The sequence below is a fragment of the Maylandia zebra genome, linkage group LG5 (assembly GCF_041146795.1).
Source record: "Maylandia zebra isolate NMK-2024a linkage group LG5, Mzebra_GT3a, whole genome shotgun sequence".
In the NCBI taxonomy this organism is placed as follows: Eukaryota; Metazoa; Chordata; class Actinopteri; order Cichliformes; family Cichlidae; genus Maylandia; species Maylandia zebra.
In genome coordinates, this window is record NC_135171.1 from 24,078,808 (window position 1) to 24,097,001 (window position 18,194).

The 18,194-nt window shown below is 39.5% G+C and overlaps 1 protein-coding gene across 1 annotated transcript; it reads left to right on the plus strand.

Moving 5' to 3' along the window:
* Nucleotides 1-4,694: 4,694 nt before the first annotated feature.
* alas1 (aminolevulinate, delta-, synthase 1) lies at nt 4,695-10,087 on the plus strand. The gene is made up of 11 exons (XM_004548545.5): nt 4,695-4,863; nt 6,131-6,371; nt 6,503-6,685; nt 6,796-6,930; nt 7,155-7,374; nt 7,711-7,895; nt 7,996-8,175; nt 8,382-8,546; nt 9,009-9,277; nt 9,375-9,537; nt 9,761-10,087. The coding sequence occupies exons 2-11, from the start codon at nt 6,167-6,169 to the stop codon at nt 9,919-9,921; spliced, it is 1,866 nt and encodes a 621-aa protein (XP_004548602.1). The 5' UTR covers nt 4,695-4,863; nt 6,131-6,166; the 3' UTR covers nt 9,922-10,087.
* Nucleotides 10,088-18,194: the final 8,107 nt, after the last annotated feature.

Here is an 18,194-nt window from a genome sequence, read left to right on the forward strand (position 1 = left end):
GGACCAACAGAGGGAGCACAAACCCAGAACCCAGTGTCTAAAATCCCAAACACAAACCATCCCAAAACAGCCCAAGAATAATAATGAAAGTAATAACAATAAAGAACATAAACACAAAGTCACTGAGTCATGGCCGCAGGACCATGACACTTATAGCATTAGAAAATACCCAGACATTGACACTGGTTAACATTCAGTGTGTCCGTGTGAGTATTATGTTTAAATGACTGCATTAAACAAACTATTTATTATAAGATTTAAAGCACAAAACTGCAACTTAAAACAATAATAATAACACGGTAGCGGCCTGTTTAGTATTGGTATGAAGATGACATCACACACTGATTGTCTGTGATTTATCTAATGCAATGTACAGATTAAAATAATCAAACTTACTGGATACACGAGGGGACAGGATCACATAGAGAGTGAACACAACAATATGGGACACCACCGGTGGCATGGTTACTCCCGCATTCCCCAAACCAGTAAAGGAACTGGGAATCTACTGCGATACTCTTAGAGGAAAGGTTTGATTTGATGTTCGGTCTGATCGTTAACTCGGTTCATGTTCCAGCCCACTGGCAGACTTTCTTCATTCACAAGTTATCATACATCATTCACCCGTAACTGAAGTGCAAAGGTGATCAAATGTCACACTGCGGCTCTTATATTGTTTTCAGCTTTCCTTTCTTTTTAAAGCGCAACATTTTGGGAAGAGAACATTTAAATGAATCATGCATAAACTAAAAGTTTGTGGCGCGCATTTGAATGCAAAAAAAGTATGTCTTATGTTGACTGCGAGATTTGTGATAGAGTGATTTGTTAAAATCGCACTCCTGGGTGGACTGCTTATTAAATATGTTTACGGTGGCTCAGGATTCAGAGTGGGTTGTCTACTACTCCAAAGGTTGGAGTTTTTACATCTATAAGATGAAACGTCCCTAAACAAGACATGAACCCCAAGTACGAATCCATCCGTCCGGGTTTGCGTGTGAGCCTAAAATGTGTCTGTGGATACAGTTTGAAGTTTTAAGAGTGCTAGGTCAGAGTAAGAAAACATAAGCTTCAGTTCATTTACAATTAAATGAATAAGTCCAATTAAACTAAGAGAATTAAACTAACTAACCTTAAAAACTGGTAGAGTAGGTAGAAGATTAGTTACCTGAGTTAGCTAATGTAGCAAACCAGGGGACGTCGTGCGGACGTGATATTGGGCTGGATTTTGAAATTATTTTAGCTGGGATGTTTGTCCGCTTGCGCTGAATTGTCAGCTAAATTAGCATTAATATAATATGTTTATTGGTGATGTGTTCATTAAACCTGTCCAGGGATTGCAGATAGAAATCAGCTATCAGCTAAATCAGGTACAATTTTCTTTTAGAAGGTTAATGTTTGTTGTACATGATCCCTGACGAATAAAGAGGAAAATAAAATTAAATGAAAAGTATTTTTGATAGCTATCATGTGGATGATGAATGGATGGATGAATGTCATTACATCTGGCACTGACTCGCTGCTGATAGCGAAAACATTCTTAACCTGTTAGTTGAGCTCTAATCACGCTGAGAGTTGTCAGGTCCACATGCAGCATGCATGCAGTTTACATTACCTGCATTCAGGTGAACTGTAGTGGAGTCCAGTCCACTATTGCCACCTATAGTGCCATAGCTTACAACCAGATTAAAACTCGGTCTATGACGGCGTTTTAATACCCATTTAATACTCATCTGCAACTTTCAATAATTTTCTGTTTCTACTTCTTATATATTTCTGGCTTACATCAGTCAGAAAACACGTAGGTATAATTATGACCACAGAGTTTTATAAATCACTCATCCTATTATTCTTATTATGATTTTCAAATCAAAGTTATTTCATAACAAAGAATACATGTTTCAGGTTGTAATATTGTGCTTGTGTTAACAACATCACATAACTTTCCAGTGTTTTTGCTTTGAAAATAAATGTGAATCTTAAATGTTAAACATTGGGGGCATGGCATTTTTATGTTGCATTAGTGAACCTGCAGTCAGCTGGGACAATCATCCAGTGTTTGTAAAGAACACCTGAGGAAAAAATGGATGACTGAGATTTCATGTTTACTGCCTGGCTCAGAGCGCAGACTGCTCAGTGTCATTGTACATGTTGGTACAAATAAAAGCTTTGAACTGTACTGATTTGCATGGATGGATGGCATTCATTTTATCGGTCATTCCCAGGGAAGGCGAGTTTAAGTAACTGTTTTGGTACATTTAAATAAGACAGTTTGACATAAGTACAGGTATGAGGGTAAAACTTTAGGAAACACTGCTAAAGTCAAAATAGATCAGCAGAGGGCAGCAAAACATCGCAACCATAAATCTGAAGTGAAGATGAAAAACCTCACAGATCCAGAGGGCAGAGACAAGTGTAAATTCTTTAGAGTAAGAAATTTGAAATTGTTTTTGCTATTATTGTTGTTCTGAGTAAAGCGTTTTTTTTCTCCACATACACTTGTAGTCTGTCTGTGAAGGTTCTCAGTCATCCAGGTCATCGTAGTCAAAGGAGCTTGCAAAGAAAAGCGTCTGGACTTCTTTAAGTTACTTGAAGACGTTTCACCTCTCATCCGAGAAGCTTCTTCAGTTCTAAGGTCAAATGGTGGAGAGTCCCAGATATAAACCTAGTGGGAGTAACCCCCCACAGAGGGACAAAAGGACCCCCTGATGATCCTCTAGTCGCCTGAGCCAAGGTGTGAAACTGGGTGTGGGGGAGTCCAGACGCTTTTCTTTGCAAGCTCCTTTGACTACACTTGTAGTCAGCACCAGTACAGCCACAATAGGTGATTATAAACAATGGGAATTACAGTTCCTATAAAAAATAAAGCTCATTTAAGTCTTAAAGTCTTTTTGATCACTATTTCTTTGCCAGTACTTGATGCTGAAATACTATGTGAAACTGAGATTCTGAGTTTTTCACTTACAGTGTATGAGAAAGAATGGCTCAGATATATAAAATTTGTGGTAGATTTCATAAAGATGGTGACTTCCAATGGGGTTAAAGCTTTTCTAAATCTTACTTTTGTGCAAAATCAGTCAACTTTTTAAGTATTTTTAATACATTTTGACCCATAATTATGTGCAGGCAGTCTTTATGCCTTAATTACAATTACAATTAAAGTAAATTTAAGTAATTCTTCAAAATCACTGCCCAACTAAGGTCCAACTGAATACATTTAAATATAACTCTCATGCTTCTAGTAGGGCTTTGCAGGTAATATGAAGAGGAACCCTACGGCTCCCTCTTCCCCCAGCACACCAACCTGATCTCATGGCATTTCATTAAAGATTCAAAAAAATGTATTGACTCATGCTCATGGACACAAATTTTCATTTACGTTTGTACTAACTGAAAGCCCCATAAATACTTTCAGTTCAGGCCACTGCAACAAAATAAGGAGACACATGACAAAGAGCTGACAACTCGCAAAGCACATGATAAATGTCACAAAAGAATCATAATGTACCTTCAGGGCCTTCATCATACAACTTTTAAAACATCATCCACCAACTCATGTGAGTGTCTCTTATATCATCTGAGATTAATTTGTGTGTAGCCCACATTAATCAGCCACAGATTTTTGCTGTAGCTTTGGGTGTGGCATTGCAAAAATCAAAAGATAAACAAAAAAAGTAAAGCAACAAAAGAAGCAGAATGATAATTGAATTAAATCCCTCCAAACTCCAGATTAAGTGATAGGCTGTTACTACAAGAGAAGCAAACATAAAACATTTTCAGCCATAGTTTCAGGCATAACATAAGCTGTGGCATAGACCCAAATATCCTTTAGAAAAGCAAAGTGGAGAAATACTCCCACGTTTCAGTTACAACAGCTCTTTTCCATGAGCTGCTTTCTTTCTGAAGCTCTTTGTGGTTGTGGGTCTTTTATGAGCATGAGAACAAAGGAATCCTTTTACTCTGCAAGGTCCCTTAGCCCCGTCCGACACCTTTGGGCCCCTGAGCCTCGTTGGGTATGTTATTTTTCCCTTTTACAAAAAAAGCATAACACAAAAATAATAGCAAGGAAATCAATTAAATCATAACGGAACAAAACAATGAGGTGAAAGAGTTACGGGGTCATGAGAGACATTAAAAATCACAGATATCAATATCTTTTTCTTATGGGAAGAATAGAATAAATTGGGCCACATAAAGTTCCATTTCCTTCATGAAAAAAAGGAAGCGTGGCTTCTCTTTTGAGAGCTTACATTTATGGATGTGGCATCTGACAAGGAGTAAAAGCCAACAGATGAGGTACTGCTCTCGTATTTCTTACAACCAAATAAGATGACAAATACAAATATATAGAAATATAAATTAAAATAAAAATTTCTGAGACCATCTTGTTAGAGGTAAAACCAGAATGCTTTTACCAAAATGCTTTTCCATGACACCTGCGTAAAAGTACAAAACCAAAATAAATGGCATCTAAATCGCTTTTATAGTTTTATTGGAAGTTTGGTGATTAAATCTATGGATTCATGTAAAGGAAACCACCACCTTGTTTGTAAGGACCAAATCCTTTCCACTCAGTGTCCTTAACAAAACCTTGCTGGGTCCGCTGCCAGATAGGCGAGAGTGTTTGATGACGCAGAACGTCAGAATTAAGATCTCGCGATACTTCGTCTGGGCATTGCTTTATAAGAACTGGCTCGCCCTTGTCCCCTCCGTTCGTCCTCAGTGCAGGATAACGAAGCATCGATTTTCTCTGCTTCCGTTAACTACAAGCCGTGTTTTCTTTTATTTCTCTGAGCAGCACCTAAGATCGCTTATTGTCACTATAACACGACGAGGGTTACACCGGAAGCTGTGAAGTTTTAAGAGGTAGGTGTTCTTATTTGACCTAATCGCGATCGTCACCCCTATTTCTAGTAGCCTCTTAGCTAACGTTAGCCGTCCTGCTAAGATCAGTCAACCGGCAAGGATCACGATGGGCCCGGCTAACGATAGGAAAGCCTGGCTTACACTTTTTATGTCTCAGAACGATCTCATCGCGAAATTTATTACCATCGGAGATACATAAGGTATGATTGTTGCGCAACTTTTGCGCAAAAAATGGTGAGTCAAAACAGGGAAATACCCGTTAAACCAGTGAATTTATTTAAAGTGTTGAGGGTTTAATAAATAAATAAATTTTTATTGTAACACCGGTTGAGTAGAGATGGGTAGACCTTATGAATAAACATAAATCATGTCCATAATTATCCTAAAGTAGCGTTGTTTAGGTAGAGCGCTACTGTTTTTAGTGTAGCCCGGAGACGCCCATGAGTTCAGTCAAAGTAAGGACTGTAGGACAACTCGGGTATAAGCAGGGGTATTTAATCAGACAGAAGACAGAAGTTTCATTATTAATAACAATAACAATAATAATAATAATAATCTTCATCTTTCGGCAGTAGTACTTTGAGTAGCTTTAAGTAAGTTTTAGAAGTGCTCGACAAATAATGTGGGAAACATTTTTAAAGGCATATAAATAAACACAGAAACAAAGACTAGCTTTTCTTTTCTTTGTTTGGAACATCGGCATTACTTTTATGTTATGTACATACTGATCTCTATCTGGTGGGTATATAAGGGAAAGAGCAGCTTCAATGCACCACATTAGTCACTGTTAGATTTCTCTGGAACTTCATAGGGAGCAAAGTTCAGGTGTGGGTGTCCTACCTGGGAACTGGTTTCTGTTGGGGAAAGGTTACGACCCAGCTATGAGCAAACACTGCAGGCTTCTTAAAGTAACACTTGACTATTGTGAGTGTAGCCAAACGTGTGGGCTCGTACGAGTCTTTCAGCTTTCACCTATTATATCAGTGGCTCAGTGAACTCATCTCACCTGCCTTTGAAAGTCTCAGGTAATCAGATCTCATTCTCATTTGTTTTTGTTTTTCAAAATCTAGATTTAGCTGAACCATGTAGGAGTGTTTGACCATAAACGGCATTTTCTCACTTTCTTGACCTATGTTGTTAAACAGGTTTTTGCAACAGACAGGCTTTTTCTTCTGAAAAGCCTTCTTTCCTTTCTTTTATGGGACAAAGACATTATCTACACTGTCTGCAGGACATGTTTCACATAAGTTTTCTCTTTCTCCTTTAGAACTCAAGACAATCATCGTCATCACCGCTGCTGATTATGGATGTAATAGTGCGCCGCTGTCCTTTCTTGGCTCGCATGCCCCAGGCCTTTCTCCAGCAGTCCAAAAAGACGCTGGTGACGTATGCCCAGCGATGTCCCATCATGATGGAGCTGGCTGCAAAACCTATGGCCCCTTCAATGGCACGTGCCCTCTGTTCCTCCTCATCCTCCTACCAGAAGCCTGAGAACACTGTGTCTGCCGGTGAGGGTGATAAAGATGGTGGTCATACTGGCTATTCTAATCAACACTACAGCTGTGTTATATTTAGTCAGATAAATCATGTAATTATAGAATTATTGATAAATGTGAAATTTACTTTTTTCCCTTTGCAGCCCCCAAAAAGGAGGTGGAGTCCAAGCTGCCAGCTGGCCACCCTATGCCACCTCCGGGACAGATGAAGGCCTCCAAATGCCCTTTCCTGGCTGCTGAGATGAGCCAGAAGAACAGTGGCGTAGTCCGTCAGATTGGCATAGAGTTCCAAGAGGATGTACAGGAAGTCCGCACTGTGAAGAAAGGTGAGGTTTTTTTTTTTGTTGTTGTTGTTTTTTTCTTTTTCTTTGAGAACTAAATCAGTTTTGCATAGTTTCGTACAATATTTAATAGCAGTTTGTTTTTGTCCTGACAGAAGTGCCTGCTGACCAACTAAAGCAGCCAAACCTGGCCAGCACTACTGAAGGAGAAACCACATTAATGAAAACCCTCCTGAAACAGCGACCTAAGAAAGTCAGCCACCTGCTTCAAGACAACTTACCAGCAAGAAGTAGGTTTTATTTTGATAGTTTAACCACACTGTCCTACAAGCCTGTGATTAACCTAGCTACTGTCTACCTTACTATGACAATCTTCTTTTTTATTTGCGAGTATGTTTTGGTGTTTTTGCACACGGGTGTAGTCTTTCCTCACATTAAAGTTACTCCATCAGTTGCAGTACTGTAGCAACACTAAGCCACATTAAGCAACTTTTACCTTCCTTGTCTCTTCCAGCGGCCCGCTTCCAGTACGATGCGTTTTTTGAGAAGAAGATCGAAGAGAAGAAGAACGATCACACGTACCGCGTGTTTAAGACCGTGAATCGTCGGGCCACCGAGTTCCCGATGGCTGACGACTTCACAAGCTCTTTACAAGAAAAGCGTGACGTGTCGGTTTGGTGCAGCAACGACTACCTGGGCATGAGTCGACACCCTCGAGTCGTGCAGTCCATCATGTGAGTAACTGAGTAGTTAATCCAGTTTCATGGGTCAAGGTGTGTTGACGTGTACGGCCCGTCTACCTTCCCTGATTGCTTTTTACCTTTTGTCCCTCTGTGAGAGCTAAGTTCGGAGAGAAACCAGCTCAGAGCATAATTACATGATGCAACCTGGAACCCTTTGGTGATACTGGCCATTATTTGTGTGGGTGTTGAGTTGGACATGGATCACACCTAAACCTCATGTGTCACAATGATGGTGTTGTTTTTCCTTCTCCTCCCCCCGCCCCAGCTTGTTTGAGCTTGCATACAAGTCTGCAGCATTTTAATGAGCAACTGTTTGTCTCTTTCCAGGGATACTTTACAAAAACATGGTTCGGGGGCAGGAGGTACCAGGAATATCTCTGGGACCAGTAAATTCCATGTGGAGCTAGAACAAGAGCTGGCTGACCTTCACAAGAAGGATGCGGCGCTGCTGTTCACCTCCTGCTTTGTTGCCAATGACTCCACCCTCTTCACCCTTGCGAAGATGCTGCCTGGTATGCAGAAGGAAAAACTTGGTGTATTTAACAGTAATTCGAACCTCCTGTAAGCGTGTTTGGTCTCATTGACGGTTTCCTCTCCTCTGAACACTTTTAGGTTGTGAAATCTACTCTGACGCAGGTAACCACGCCTCAATGATTCAAGGTATCAGGAACAGCGGCGCTAAGAAATTCATTTTCCGCCACAATGATGTGGCCCATCTTCGAGAGCTCCTGGAGAAAGGAGATCCCACAAAACCAAAGATCGTGGCTTTTGAGACCGTCCATTCCATGGATGGTCAGTTTCTAATTACTGCTTCACTGCTGTTGGATAAATGTTAATATTTCTATTTTTTTTTTTAACTTTCTCTTACTGCGTGTGTCCTGGAAAATATTACTGTTCTTGCAAAATCAATAATTCATTCAAACTAAGTCATGAAGTGCTCTTTAAGAAGCAAAAAACAAGTCTGACCAGGTTTGTGTGCCTTTCTTTCTGTAACACAGGTGCCGTGTGTCCGCTGGAGGAAATGTGCGACGTGGCCCACGAGTTTGGCGCCATCACCTTCGTGGACGAGGTTCACGCTGTGGGCCTCTACGGCTCCAGAGGGGGGGGCATCGGCGACAGGGATGGCGTCATGGACAAGATGGATATCATCTCGGGAACTCTAGGTAAGTGCGCAATCTCTACTAAAAAAAAAAAAAAAAAATGTAGAGCTTGCTGCTGCTGTACTGTTTCATTTCTTTTTTTCGAACCAAATAACTGCCACTGGTTAGTGGAACTCGTCTAGCTTGATTGTTTGAATTAGACTGAGGATCAGGCCTCAGCCGTGTCATCCAATATACCAGAGGGCTGAAAAGAATCTGGAGCAGCTCTGTTGTTGCTAGGAGACTACAGGCTCTTGTTGTGCTCCTATGGAATTACTCAGATTGCGTGTCACTGTCAGACTGAGGGGACAATTATTTCCAACTCAAGAGCACTACAGCTCCTGCACAGCTGACATTTCAGGCGGTTCTAGTTTGAGATTACAATGGCTGTAAATTTTTTTTTATTTATTTATTTATTTTAAGACCACTGGCTCCGTAATGTTGAACGAGAGGAGTTGTAATAATCAGCGTTATGTTCTTTTCTAGGGAAGGCCTTTGGCTGTGTGGGTGGCTACATTGCGAGTACCACCGCCCTGGTGGACACAGTGCGTTCCTACGCCGCTGGTTTTATCTTCACCACCTCTCTGCCCCCGATGCTTCTAGCCGGAGCCAGGGAATCGATCCAGATCCTTAAAGGGGAAGAGGGGCGCTCGCTGAGACTTAAACACCAGCGCAACGTCAAGCTCCTCCGGCAGATGCTGATGGACTCTGGGTTGCCTGTTGTGCACTGCCCCAGCCACATCATCCCTGTCCGGGTAATCTACGATTGAATTGATTGTGTGGAACTTGAAAAGCAGATGAAGTCACAACGGCTCGATTCTCATGGCGCGTGTGTCTCTTTGGTATAATTAGGTTTCGAATGCTGAGAAAAACACGGAGGTGTGTGACATCATGATGCGTCGCCATAACATCTATGTGCAGGCCATCAACTATCCCACCGTTGCCAGGGGAGATGAGCTGCTGCGCATTGCCCCAACCCCTCACCACACCCCCGAGATGATGAAATACTTTGTTGGTAAGCTGACAAAGTAACACGTTTCACTTGAAATACTTGATAGTGTATAAGAAGGCTACAACAAGTTAAACAGTATTTATGTCTTAATTTGATCGAACTGAACTGTGTAGCTGTTTATGCAAAAGTTACATTACATGAGTAACTTCATCCAACCTGTAACAAACTGTACTTTTCTATCATTGAAGTAAAACTGACCTCTCTTTATCGGTTTTCCCCCTTTCAGAGAGGCTGGAGCAAACATGGAAGGAGGTGGGCCTGGAGCTGAAGCCCCACTCATCAGCAGAGTGCACCTTCTGCCAGCAGCCACTACACTTCGAGGTGATGAGCGAGCGAGAGAAGTCTTACTTCAATGGGCTCAGCCACCTCATCTCAGCCTGCGCATAACACTAATCACCCACTGCAGTCTGAAGACAGCGCGTCCACGCTTAAGCCCCATTCCTCTGTCACTATCGTAGAATGTATTAATTATCTTTAATAATTTGTCCTGCACATATTTAAAATTATCTATGTTCAGATGGTCTATATACTGCAAATAAAATATGGGAAAGAATCTCTGTGTGTGTTTGGTTTTTGAAAGTGTTTATAAAGATGTGAGGAGTGGCAAGAAATGAGTGGGATGCACTCAGTTTTCTTTTTACTGCCCTAGGATTCAAGGCCACTGTTAAGTTAATTTCTTCATTGGGCTGTTGTATAAACTGATTAAATGTGGCTCCGATGACACTGTGCTATCATGCTCAGTCACATGGGTTTTTTACTGATGGGTAAAATGATAACTGAATAAAGCTACAAAAATGGGTCACATTAACTGGACATGCTTGGCAGATGCCAGGTTTTTGATTTTTATTTTTTTTAAACTGTTGCTGATAATTTGATCCAATTATGTCTAGTCCACTGGCCTGCTTGTGCTTGTGAGGAAAGTGGAACACTGAAAAATGTCTTGTTGCAGTTTTGTTTTTTTGTTTTTCTTTACTTTTTTTTTTTAAAAACACTTTAGTTAAAGTATACAAAATTAGATAGACATAAAATTTACATACACTTACGTATACAAAATCATGATCATATACCATACATTAAGAAAAAAAAAAAGGAAAACAAAGGAGGAAAGTCAAGCATCTGAGTCAACTAAAAACTTAAATTTACAATTTCAATACATCCCAAGGGAAAACTTTTGCAAGTTTCAGATCGATTGTTCTCCTTCTCCATAGATCTGTAATGATATGTTTACTCACCACATCACTACTTATCTTTTGTTCTATCACTCCTTTGGCACGGGTTTTCCAAATATGGGTGTTTATTACACACATTATCAACCAAAAGAGTCTCCTTTTGTCTTCACCCATTTTTTCTTTAAACAAACCATATTTAACTGCTTTAATATTAACATCAACGTCATAACCAATTTCTGTCATCTTCTGCCTTATCTCAGTTGTCCTATAATTTGTTTTCCTATAAAACGTTTTGCTTTACCATAGCACACAATCCTGTCATGACACTTTGTAACGAGCAAGACATTTGGTACTTCATTAGTTTTATCAGGTACTGCAGTATAATAATGCACTGATTTTGTTGTTGGTTATGTGTACGCTGCTTTAGGCGTGTTGGTTTGAATGTGTGAGCCTCCTTATGAGCAATCAGATATATTATAAATGAAGTCCTGTTTTTATAATCGCTCTTAGAAATATCTATTTAGTGACTTAAGACCACAATAAAATAATTTCTCTTTCTCTATCTGGTGAAATCTTACTGTGTGTAGAGAACCTACTAACCTACTTTCCCATGGATTCACATGGAGATGACATAGATAACGCTGTAAGACCTAGATTCACAGAATAAAGGAGGTCACAATGACAATGATACACTCAAAATTGGCACACATACCCATTTTCTTTGGGTCCACATAAGCCTCGGACTATGCATCAAAACAGGCAATGTGACCGACACAGGCACAAACAGGAAAACGTATTTATTGTCATATTTTTCTAACAGATTCTGATAAAAATCAGGATATGAAGGTTTAATCTCAGTCTTGAAAAGGTCAATTATAATAGCTTTTCTAACATAGCTGTCTCATCAAAACCAGAGATACACTGAAAATGGAAGTGGGAACCACTACTTTTAGTTGTTACAAGAAATTGTAGCCGTCACTGCTTTACACAAATGGCTCACTTCCACTTTTGAGCTGACTTTTTGTTACAATTCGGACAAGAGCTGATGGAAAGTTACAAAAACCAAAACCTGTATGTACTGAGCAAGAAGTCTTCCAGACCTCGGGGAGGTGCAGTGCTATACCTATCAAAAAAGATTTATGTGAAAGTGTTCGAACTCTTCTTCACATCTGTGAACCTACAGTGGCGCAAAAAAAAAAAAAAAAATGGCACAAAATCAAAAGGCCATTAGCTGAGGCAGTAAGAGCTAACTGGTTTTAGATGAAAAATATGTCAAATATATCAAAATATTAAGAAAATCATAGACTACAAAGTACTGTATATATATCTAATAATGTGTGGACCTCCTAGGTTCAGTCTTTTTCTACTTGTACTGTAATAAACTTTAATGTTTAAATCATTACTTGCTAACTGAGGCCGGTAGGCCCATTGCATAATCTAACCTTAGGTTAAGACTGGTGGGTTGTCCACCTGTCCTGAGAAGATTGTGACATTGTGTTTGCACAGACCTGAATACTCCAGACCAGCGCACTACCAAAAGACTTGCTTACGATAGCTAATAATAAGTTATCAAGTTCACCTGAGGCTGCTTACCTATGGAAGCAGTAAGGGTGGCTTAATTTTTCACACGACTGCATTTCTCTACCATAGGAGGAAATACTGGTTCACTAAGTGATCATTTGTTGAATAATAAGTGTAACATATTTTAACAATACAAGGCTAAATCATGATAAGGTTCAGGAACACGGGAATATTGTTCATCATACTCTTACTGAACTTCCCGGAGGAACCCACCTGAGGGTTTTTTTTATAACACAGCATGTACTGAGTGTTTGACCCTTTAGCTATTTTTTTGTTCCATCAACCATGTAACACCATGTAACTCAGACATACAAACACACGCACTCACACCCACTTGCCCATAAAACACACGCACATAAACTGTAGATGTGTCTTCAGTCATTTCTGTATGTTCTCCTTTTTATTACAGTGCATGAACCGATATCGATTTTCCACTGCTGTGCATTTCTTCTACACTCAACAGCATCTCTAAAAAACAGTGTGTAGAAACAAAATCTTCCCCCTTCATGGGATTGTTTAGCATTTCTTTTGATCCATGATTAGTGCAGAGGTCTTCTTAGTCACAGTTTCATGGGTTTTTTTTTCTTTCTTTCAGTTTGTTTAACTGACGTGTACACGTATAAGTCACTGTTTATATTTTGGATCCAGTGCCTCGTTTAAAGGACAAACATTTCGTTTTTTTGTCTGAAGGTTTACTGCAATTCAAAACTGAGCTATATTTCCATGGCCTCTGACTCATGCATGGCTGCCAGACTCTCAGACAGCAGACAAAAGCAGGAGCAGTGAAACCCAGGGCAGGCTAACACTGGGAGTTAAGAAAGGGTCACAGACTTCTCACATTCACTGATTCATTCCATCTGCTCGTAACTCCACTTTGGAAACCCCAGAATGAGAAACCAGACAGATACTTAGAAACAAATTTCTTTTGTGTTAACTTGAGATTTTAAGCTAAATACATTCAGTGAACATATACCGAGACTGAATTCGACTGAAGTTTATTTGTGCTGAAAACAGAAACTGTTTAAACTGAATAAAATGTTTGCTAGTTTTTGTAGGTGTGGTAGCTTTTTAGCGACTTCCTGTGTACAATTCTAGTTACTTGCACTGAACCAGTGGAGGGATTAATTTAAAAAAAAACCTCACAGTATGGCAAAGGACCAGGATACACCATGTTTCAACATCGAGGATTAATTGTGGTATGAAACCACATGCTCTTTTCCAATAAGATCTCATTTTACAAACCATTAGCCAGTAGGCCAGTCACAGTCAGACGTCTCCTCTCTTGTTATACCTGCTTTATTGTTGTTGTTTTGGAAATGGTGTGATGCTTATTTCAAGCAGGACTAAAATAACCTTTTTTTTTCTCTCACACACATATCTAATATAATATATATTCTTTGTTATATAATATACTAATAAATCGATTTGTATTTATTAGGTAGCTTTATCTTCTTCTGCTGCTATATTTTGGTAAGTTGAAATTGTTGAAATTATTTAGAAAGTTTAAAGTTTAAGTCTTGTGGGTTTGTGTTTTTTAAAATCACAGCCGATACCATTCGTATAATTGTGCCGATGCCCAAATGTGGCCACTGAGGGTTAAGGGAAACAAAATAGCTATCAAGTAGGCTTTAAAGCGTATAATGCTCTGGCTGTTGAAGAGACAAAATTGAATTAAAAGGCAGTTTGCTATCATTTCTCAGAAGAGCAAAAGTGGTTAGCTCCATGATGACCTCAACAACTGAATGAACGCCAGCGTCTCTCTCTGCTACAGAAAGCACTGAGAGCTGAAGGACAATGACTGTGTTTTAGACAAACAAGCAAAATCATGCAGTTTCTCAATAAACTATCCACCTCCATGTCCTTGTGTGGCTGTCTGCTACAGTATGAAGTTGATTAGAATAATTACAATGGGATTCAATTTCAAAGCTTTGAACGATGCTCTGGTTTTTGGGCAGTGACTCTTATTGCAGGTGGATTTTGAAAACAATGCGTCCTTTATTATGACTGCAGTGTCTGTCATCTGTCAAGATTAGTCTTTCTTGAAATGTAACATGAGCACATTTTTCCTGGATTCACTGAATAAGAATAGATAAAAGCTGCTTTATTGGAAGCATATCAGACGTCATGCTGCTCAAAGAGGCCGATTGTCACTGTAAAAGCAAAAAAAAAAAAAAAAATAGTGCTCTAATGTTTAATAAAAATGATATGCTGTTCAAGCAAAGCTCATGTTTTGGCTGGTTTTCACTCTGCTTTATCTGCCTTAATGTTCCCATCGGGGTAAAGATAACTGTACATCCTTGGGCCTCCTGGAATGTTACCATGTGACCACCTCACTGTTTCATCTACAAGGGCATGAGTGCACGTGTCCGTATGGACTTAATGCTATTATATGCATGTAAAAAGATCCTTTGAAGATTCAGATAAAGGGAGATGTGCTATGTTACAGATGTTAATGCATTCGCTGTGCTCTAAAGTGTTGAAGGCTGTTTGGCCATGCTGTACGTAAACCCGAGAATTGACAGTTTATACTTTGACTTTCTTTTTTGACTGATTGAGTTCCCATAAAAAAAATTTTGTGGTGGAATCCTGCATTATATAACTCACAGATGTCATTTAAACTTTACTGGGACTCCATTTATATTGATTACAATAATTGATGTCCAGTTTGACTACAGGTTTGAGCCATAGACTCAGCACTAAAAACTAAAACATTAGAAATTACATTTTGAGAAGCATTACTGACCTGAGCTGACTACATTTATTAAAAACTTTATTAATATTTTATAATAATCACTAAGTCACACTTATGAATGACCTCCTTATGATTTGCTTCAACTCCTTTCATGCATTTGACCAATGAAACGAAATCGGAGGCATCTTCCAACAAAAATTTAAATTCTTTGCAGGTTTATTTTGATGTTTAAAGCTTGTTTCGTGCTTATTGATGCAACCCTTAATGACACGTTTTGTCTCTGTTTATATAGAGAGAGACGTGTTTTGACACAGTTTTTCCAAGGGTAGCTGCATAAGAAGAGATCGCCCCGGCTAACTTCTGAGGCACACCCAGTTATTTTGTGCCATAAGCAGTTTTTAAAAGGACCTCCAAGTATGCTTTCAAGGGGTGAAGAGTTGAGAGGAATGTTTAGAGAAAGAAATGACGTCAGACAAGTAACTTAACTGTTGTGGGGTTTCCACAGTGAAGTTGATTATACTGTTGCTGACTCATTTAGTTCACATGGGTGGGCAACTTTGAGTCACAAAAAGTTACAATACCCATGGATGGTTTTGCTACACAGCAGATGAAAATCCATGGAAACCTTATTTATACATTCTGTGGAAATTCATACTGGTATGTAAAGTGTCAAACGGTAACAGTGACCTCACTGTAAATAAGTAGCAAAGGGATGGTTTCACACAGACGGTCCCTCGTGAAGACTGATCTAGAATGGACAGAGTTCATGCTCAACAGCTGGATATTCCTCTTTGCCTTTTTACGTTTACTGTCCTTGGTCAGAAGCACCTCCACAGGCAGATTAGAGGCCATCTTAGACAAAACAGCGATAACACATCAAAACATGTAACTCAGATATGCAAACACACGCACTCACACCCACTTGCCCATAAAAACACACACACATAAGTGTTGCAACCTTCACCTGTGTCAGACTTAGCCTTTGGCTGCACAGGAACAAGGATGTATAAAGGTTATATATCATCAGTCACTGTGACTCTACATTACAGGCTTCGCTGGTAACCCTGTAGCCTTTTCTCCAGAGCTTTTTTTCTCAGACATCCTCGTTTTGCATTCCCACACTAATTTATGGGGAGTAAAAAAGTGCAGTAGTGTAAATATCGAAACAAGTTGCAACCTTAATTATGAAAAAAGAAAAAATACAATGAAAAATGTGTGTTTGACAAACATGAGGCACACAGTTTACTCAATAAATCAAGAGCAGCTGGCCTTCTTAGATGGGGAGGGTTTCTGTCCATGTTTAAATCCGCTGCACACACGCTTCACAAAGGATTGTGTGTTTGATTGCATGTTTGCATGGACAGAGAAAGAGCATTGTTATATTCAGAGTATAGAGTGTATGCTTGTGCGTGACACCGGGGGCTGATGAACGGATAACAGCCACAGCAGGAGATTCTTGGCTGAAGTCAGTCGTTCCATTTCCTCCCTGTAGGCCAAGCAACACATCATTCTTCAGCATTAAAGGTCTGCTGATAAGAAGCTCCAATTACACAAATCTGTCATGTAGCTAAATCCCTCATAACCTTGGAAAACAGCATGTGTTTACTAACCTGTGCGCATTTGTTTGATTTTAAGATCAAAAAAAGGTATTTTCAGCAGACTGTCAAAGTGTCCTGACCGCTAAACTCTATGTGGTTTAACTGTGTTGTGAGTTGTCTGATAACACTGTGGATGAAAAGGCGGCAACTTCCTGGCTTGACTTTGTTCCACACCCTGTCTGTGCTTCTCCATGCCACCAACTAGCTGCTATACTATGCTGGTAAAATTTTTAAAAAGACCCTGAGCCTCAACCCATGTTTTTATTTTTTTAATTTGTGCCACTGTGAATCATTTCCTGAATGATCTATTAGGGTGTTGCATCTGTGTGGACAGTAATCCTCATTACTGTCGCTCATTTGGCACTGTCCGGTTTAACAAGCATGAAACAACAAGGAAGTCATTTGGGAAAATAATCAAGTGAATTTCCTGAATTCTTTTAGGCCATCACAAAGGCGAGGCTATTCTTCCTGCTAAACTTCTCAGAAGACACTTTGTTATTCAAAAGAATTACTTATTATTGAAGCTCTCCTAAAACGCATTGTGATTGTTTGAGTTTAAAGTCCTCTGCAAGTAGAATCTGCACAAAAGAGGAAAAACTTTAGTACTTGCAAAATGAAATATAGCTTTAACACAGAGATAAAAATGACAACATGAGCTATCAAATCGTTCACTTTCTACATTCACAATCTTTTTTTTTTTTTACCGTGAACCTTTGAACCTGCTCACTTAGGATGATATTGAATCTAATTGTAATCTAATTGTATGGATGCCACATACAGCTGCTATCTGTCTGTACAATGCTGAGGCGAGATAGCACTATTAAATCAAGGGTTCTCCTGTCAGATTTCTTTTATACACAGTTTTTGATCGTTTTAAAATAAAAAAATAAAATAGAATAGAATAAATAGAATAAATAAAATGTATACAAACCAGTATGTTTTACACAGTAGTCTTTTTCAAATAAATCGACAAATGTCTAAGGCTGCATCGTACCACATGTGTGAATAAAAAGTGTGGACATTTCCTTATTAATTTAAACAAACATAACAGAGACAGCAAGGAAATGTGTCTTTGGTTGATTGTTTCTTTGTTGTAATGACACTTCCTGGCAATAAATCTTATACTAGCTATCACCAGCTTGGTAACACACACTGCTGTGGGATGGGTTCCCATTTGTCAACCAGCATTTGTAATAAGTCAGCCAGTGTGGTTGTATTGGTCACGGAAGACTGTACTTCCTGAGAATTCTCAGGAGGAATAACATCACACAGAGACTGCTGGTGTCCTTCTACAGAGCCACCATTGAGAGTGTTCTAACTTACTGCATATGCATCTGGTACACTAGCTGCACAGGGGCTCAGAGGAAAGCACTCCAAGGGATCATTAACACCACCCAAAAGATCACTGGCTGCCCTCTCCCCACACTGGAAGTTCTACACAACGCCCACTGTTTTAAAAAGGCCCAAAACATCATAAAAGACACCTCACATCCTGGCCACTCCCTGTTCGAACTGTTGCCCTCAGGCAGACGGTACAGGGCAATCAGAGCAAGGACTAATAGACTCAAACACAGCTGTTATCCAACTGCAATAACACATCTGAATACTACAAAAAAAATG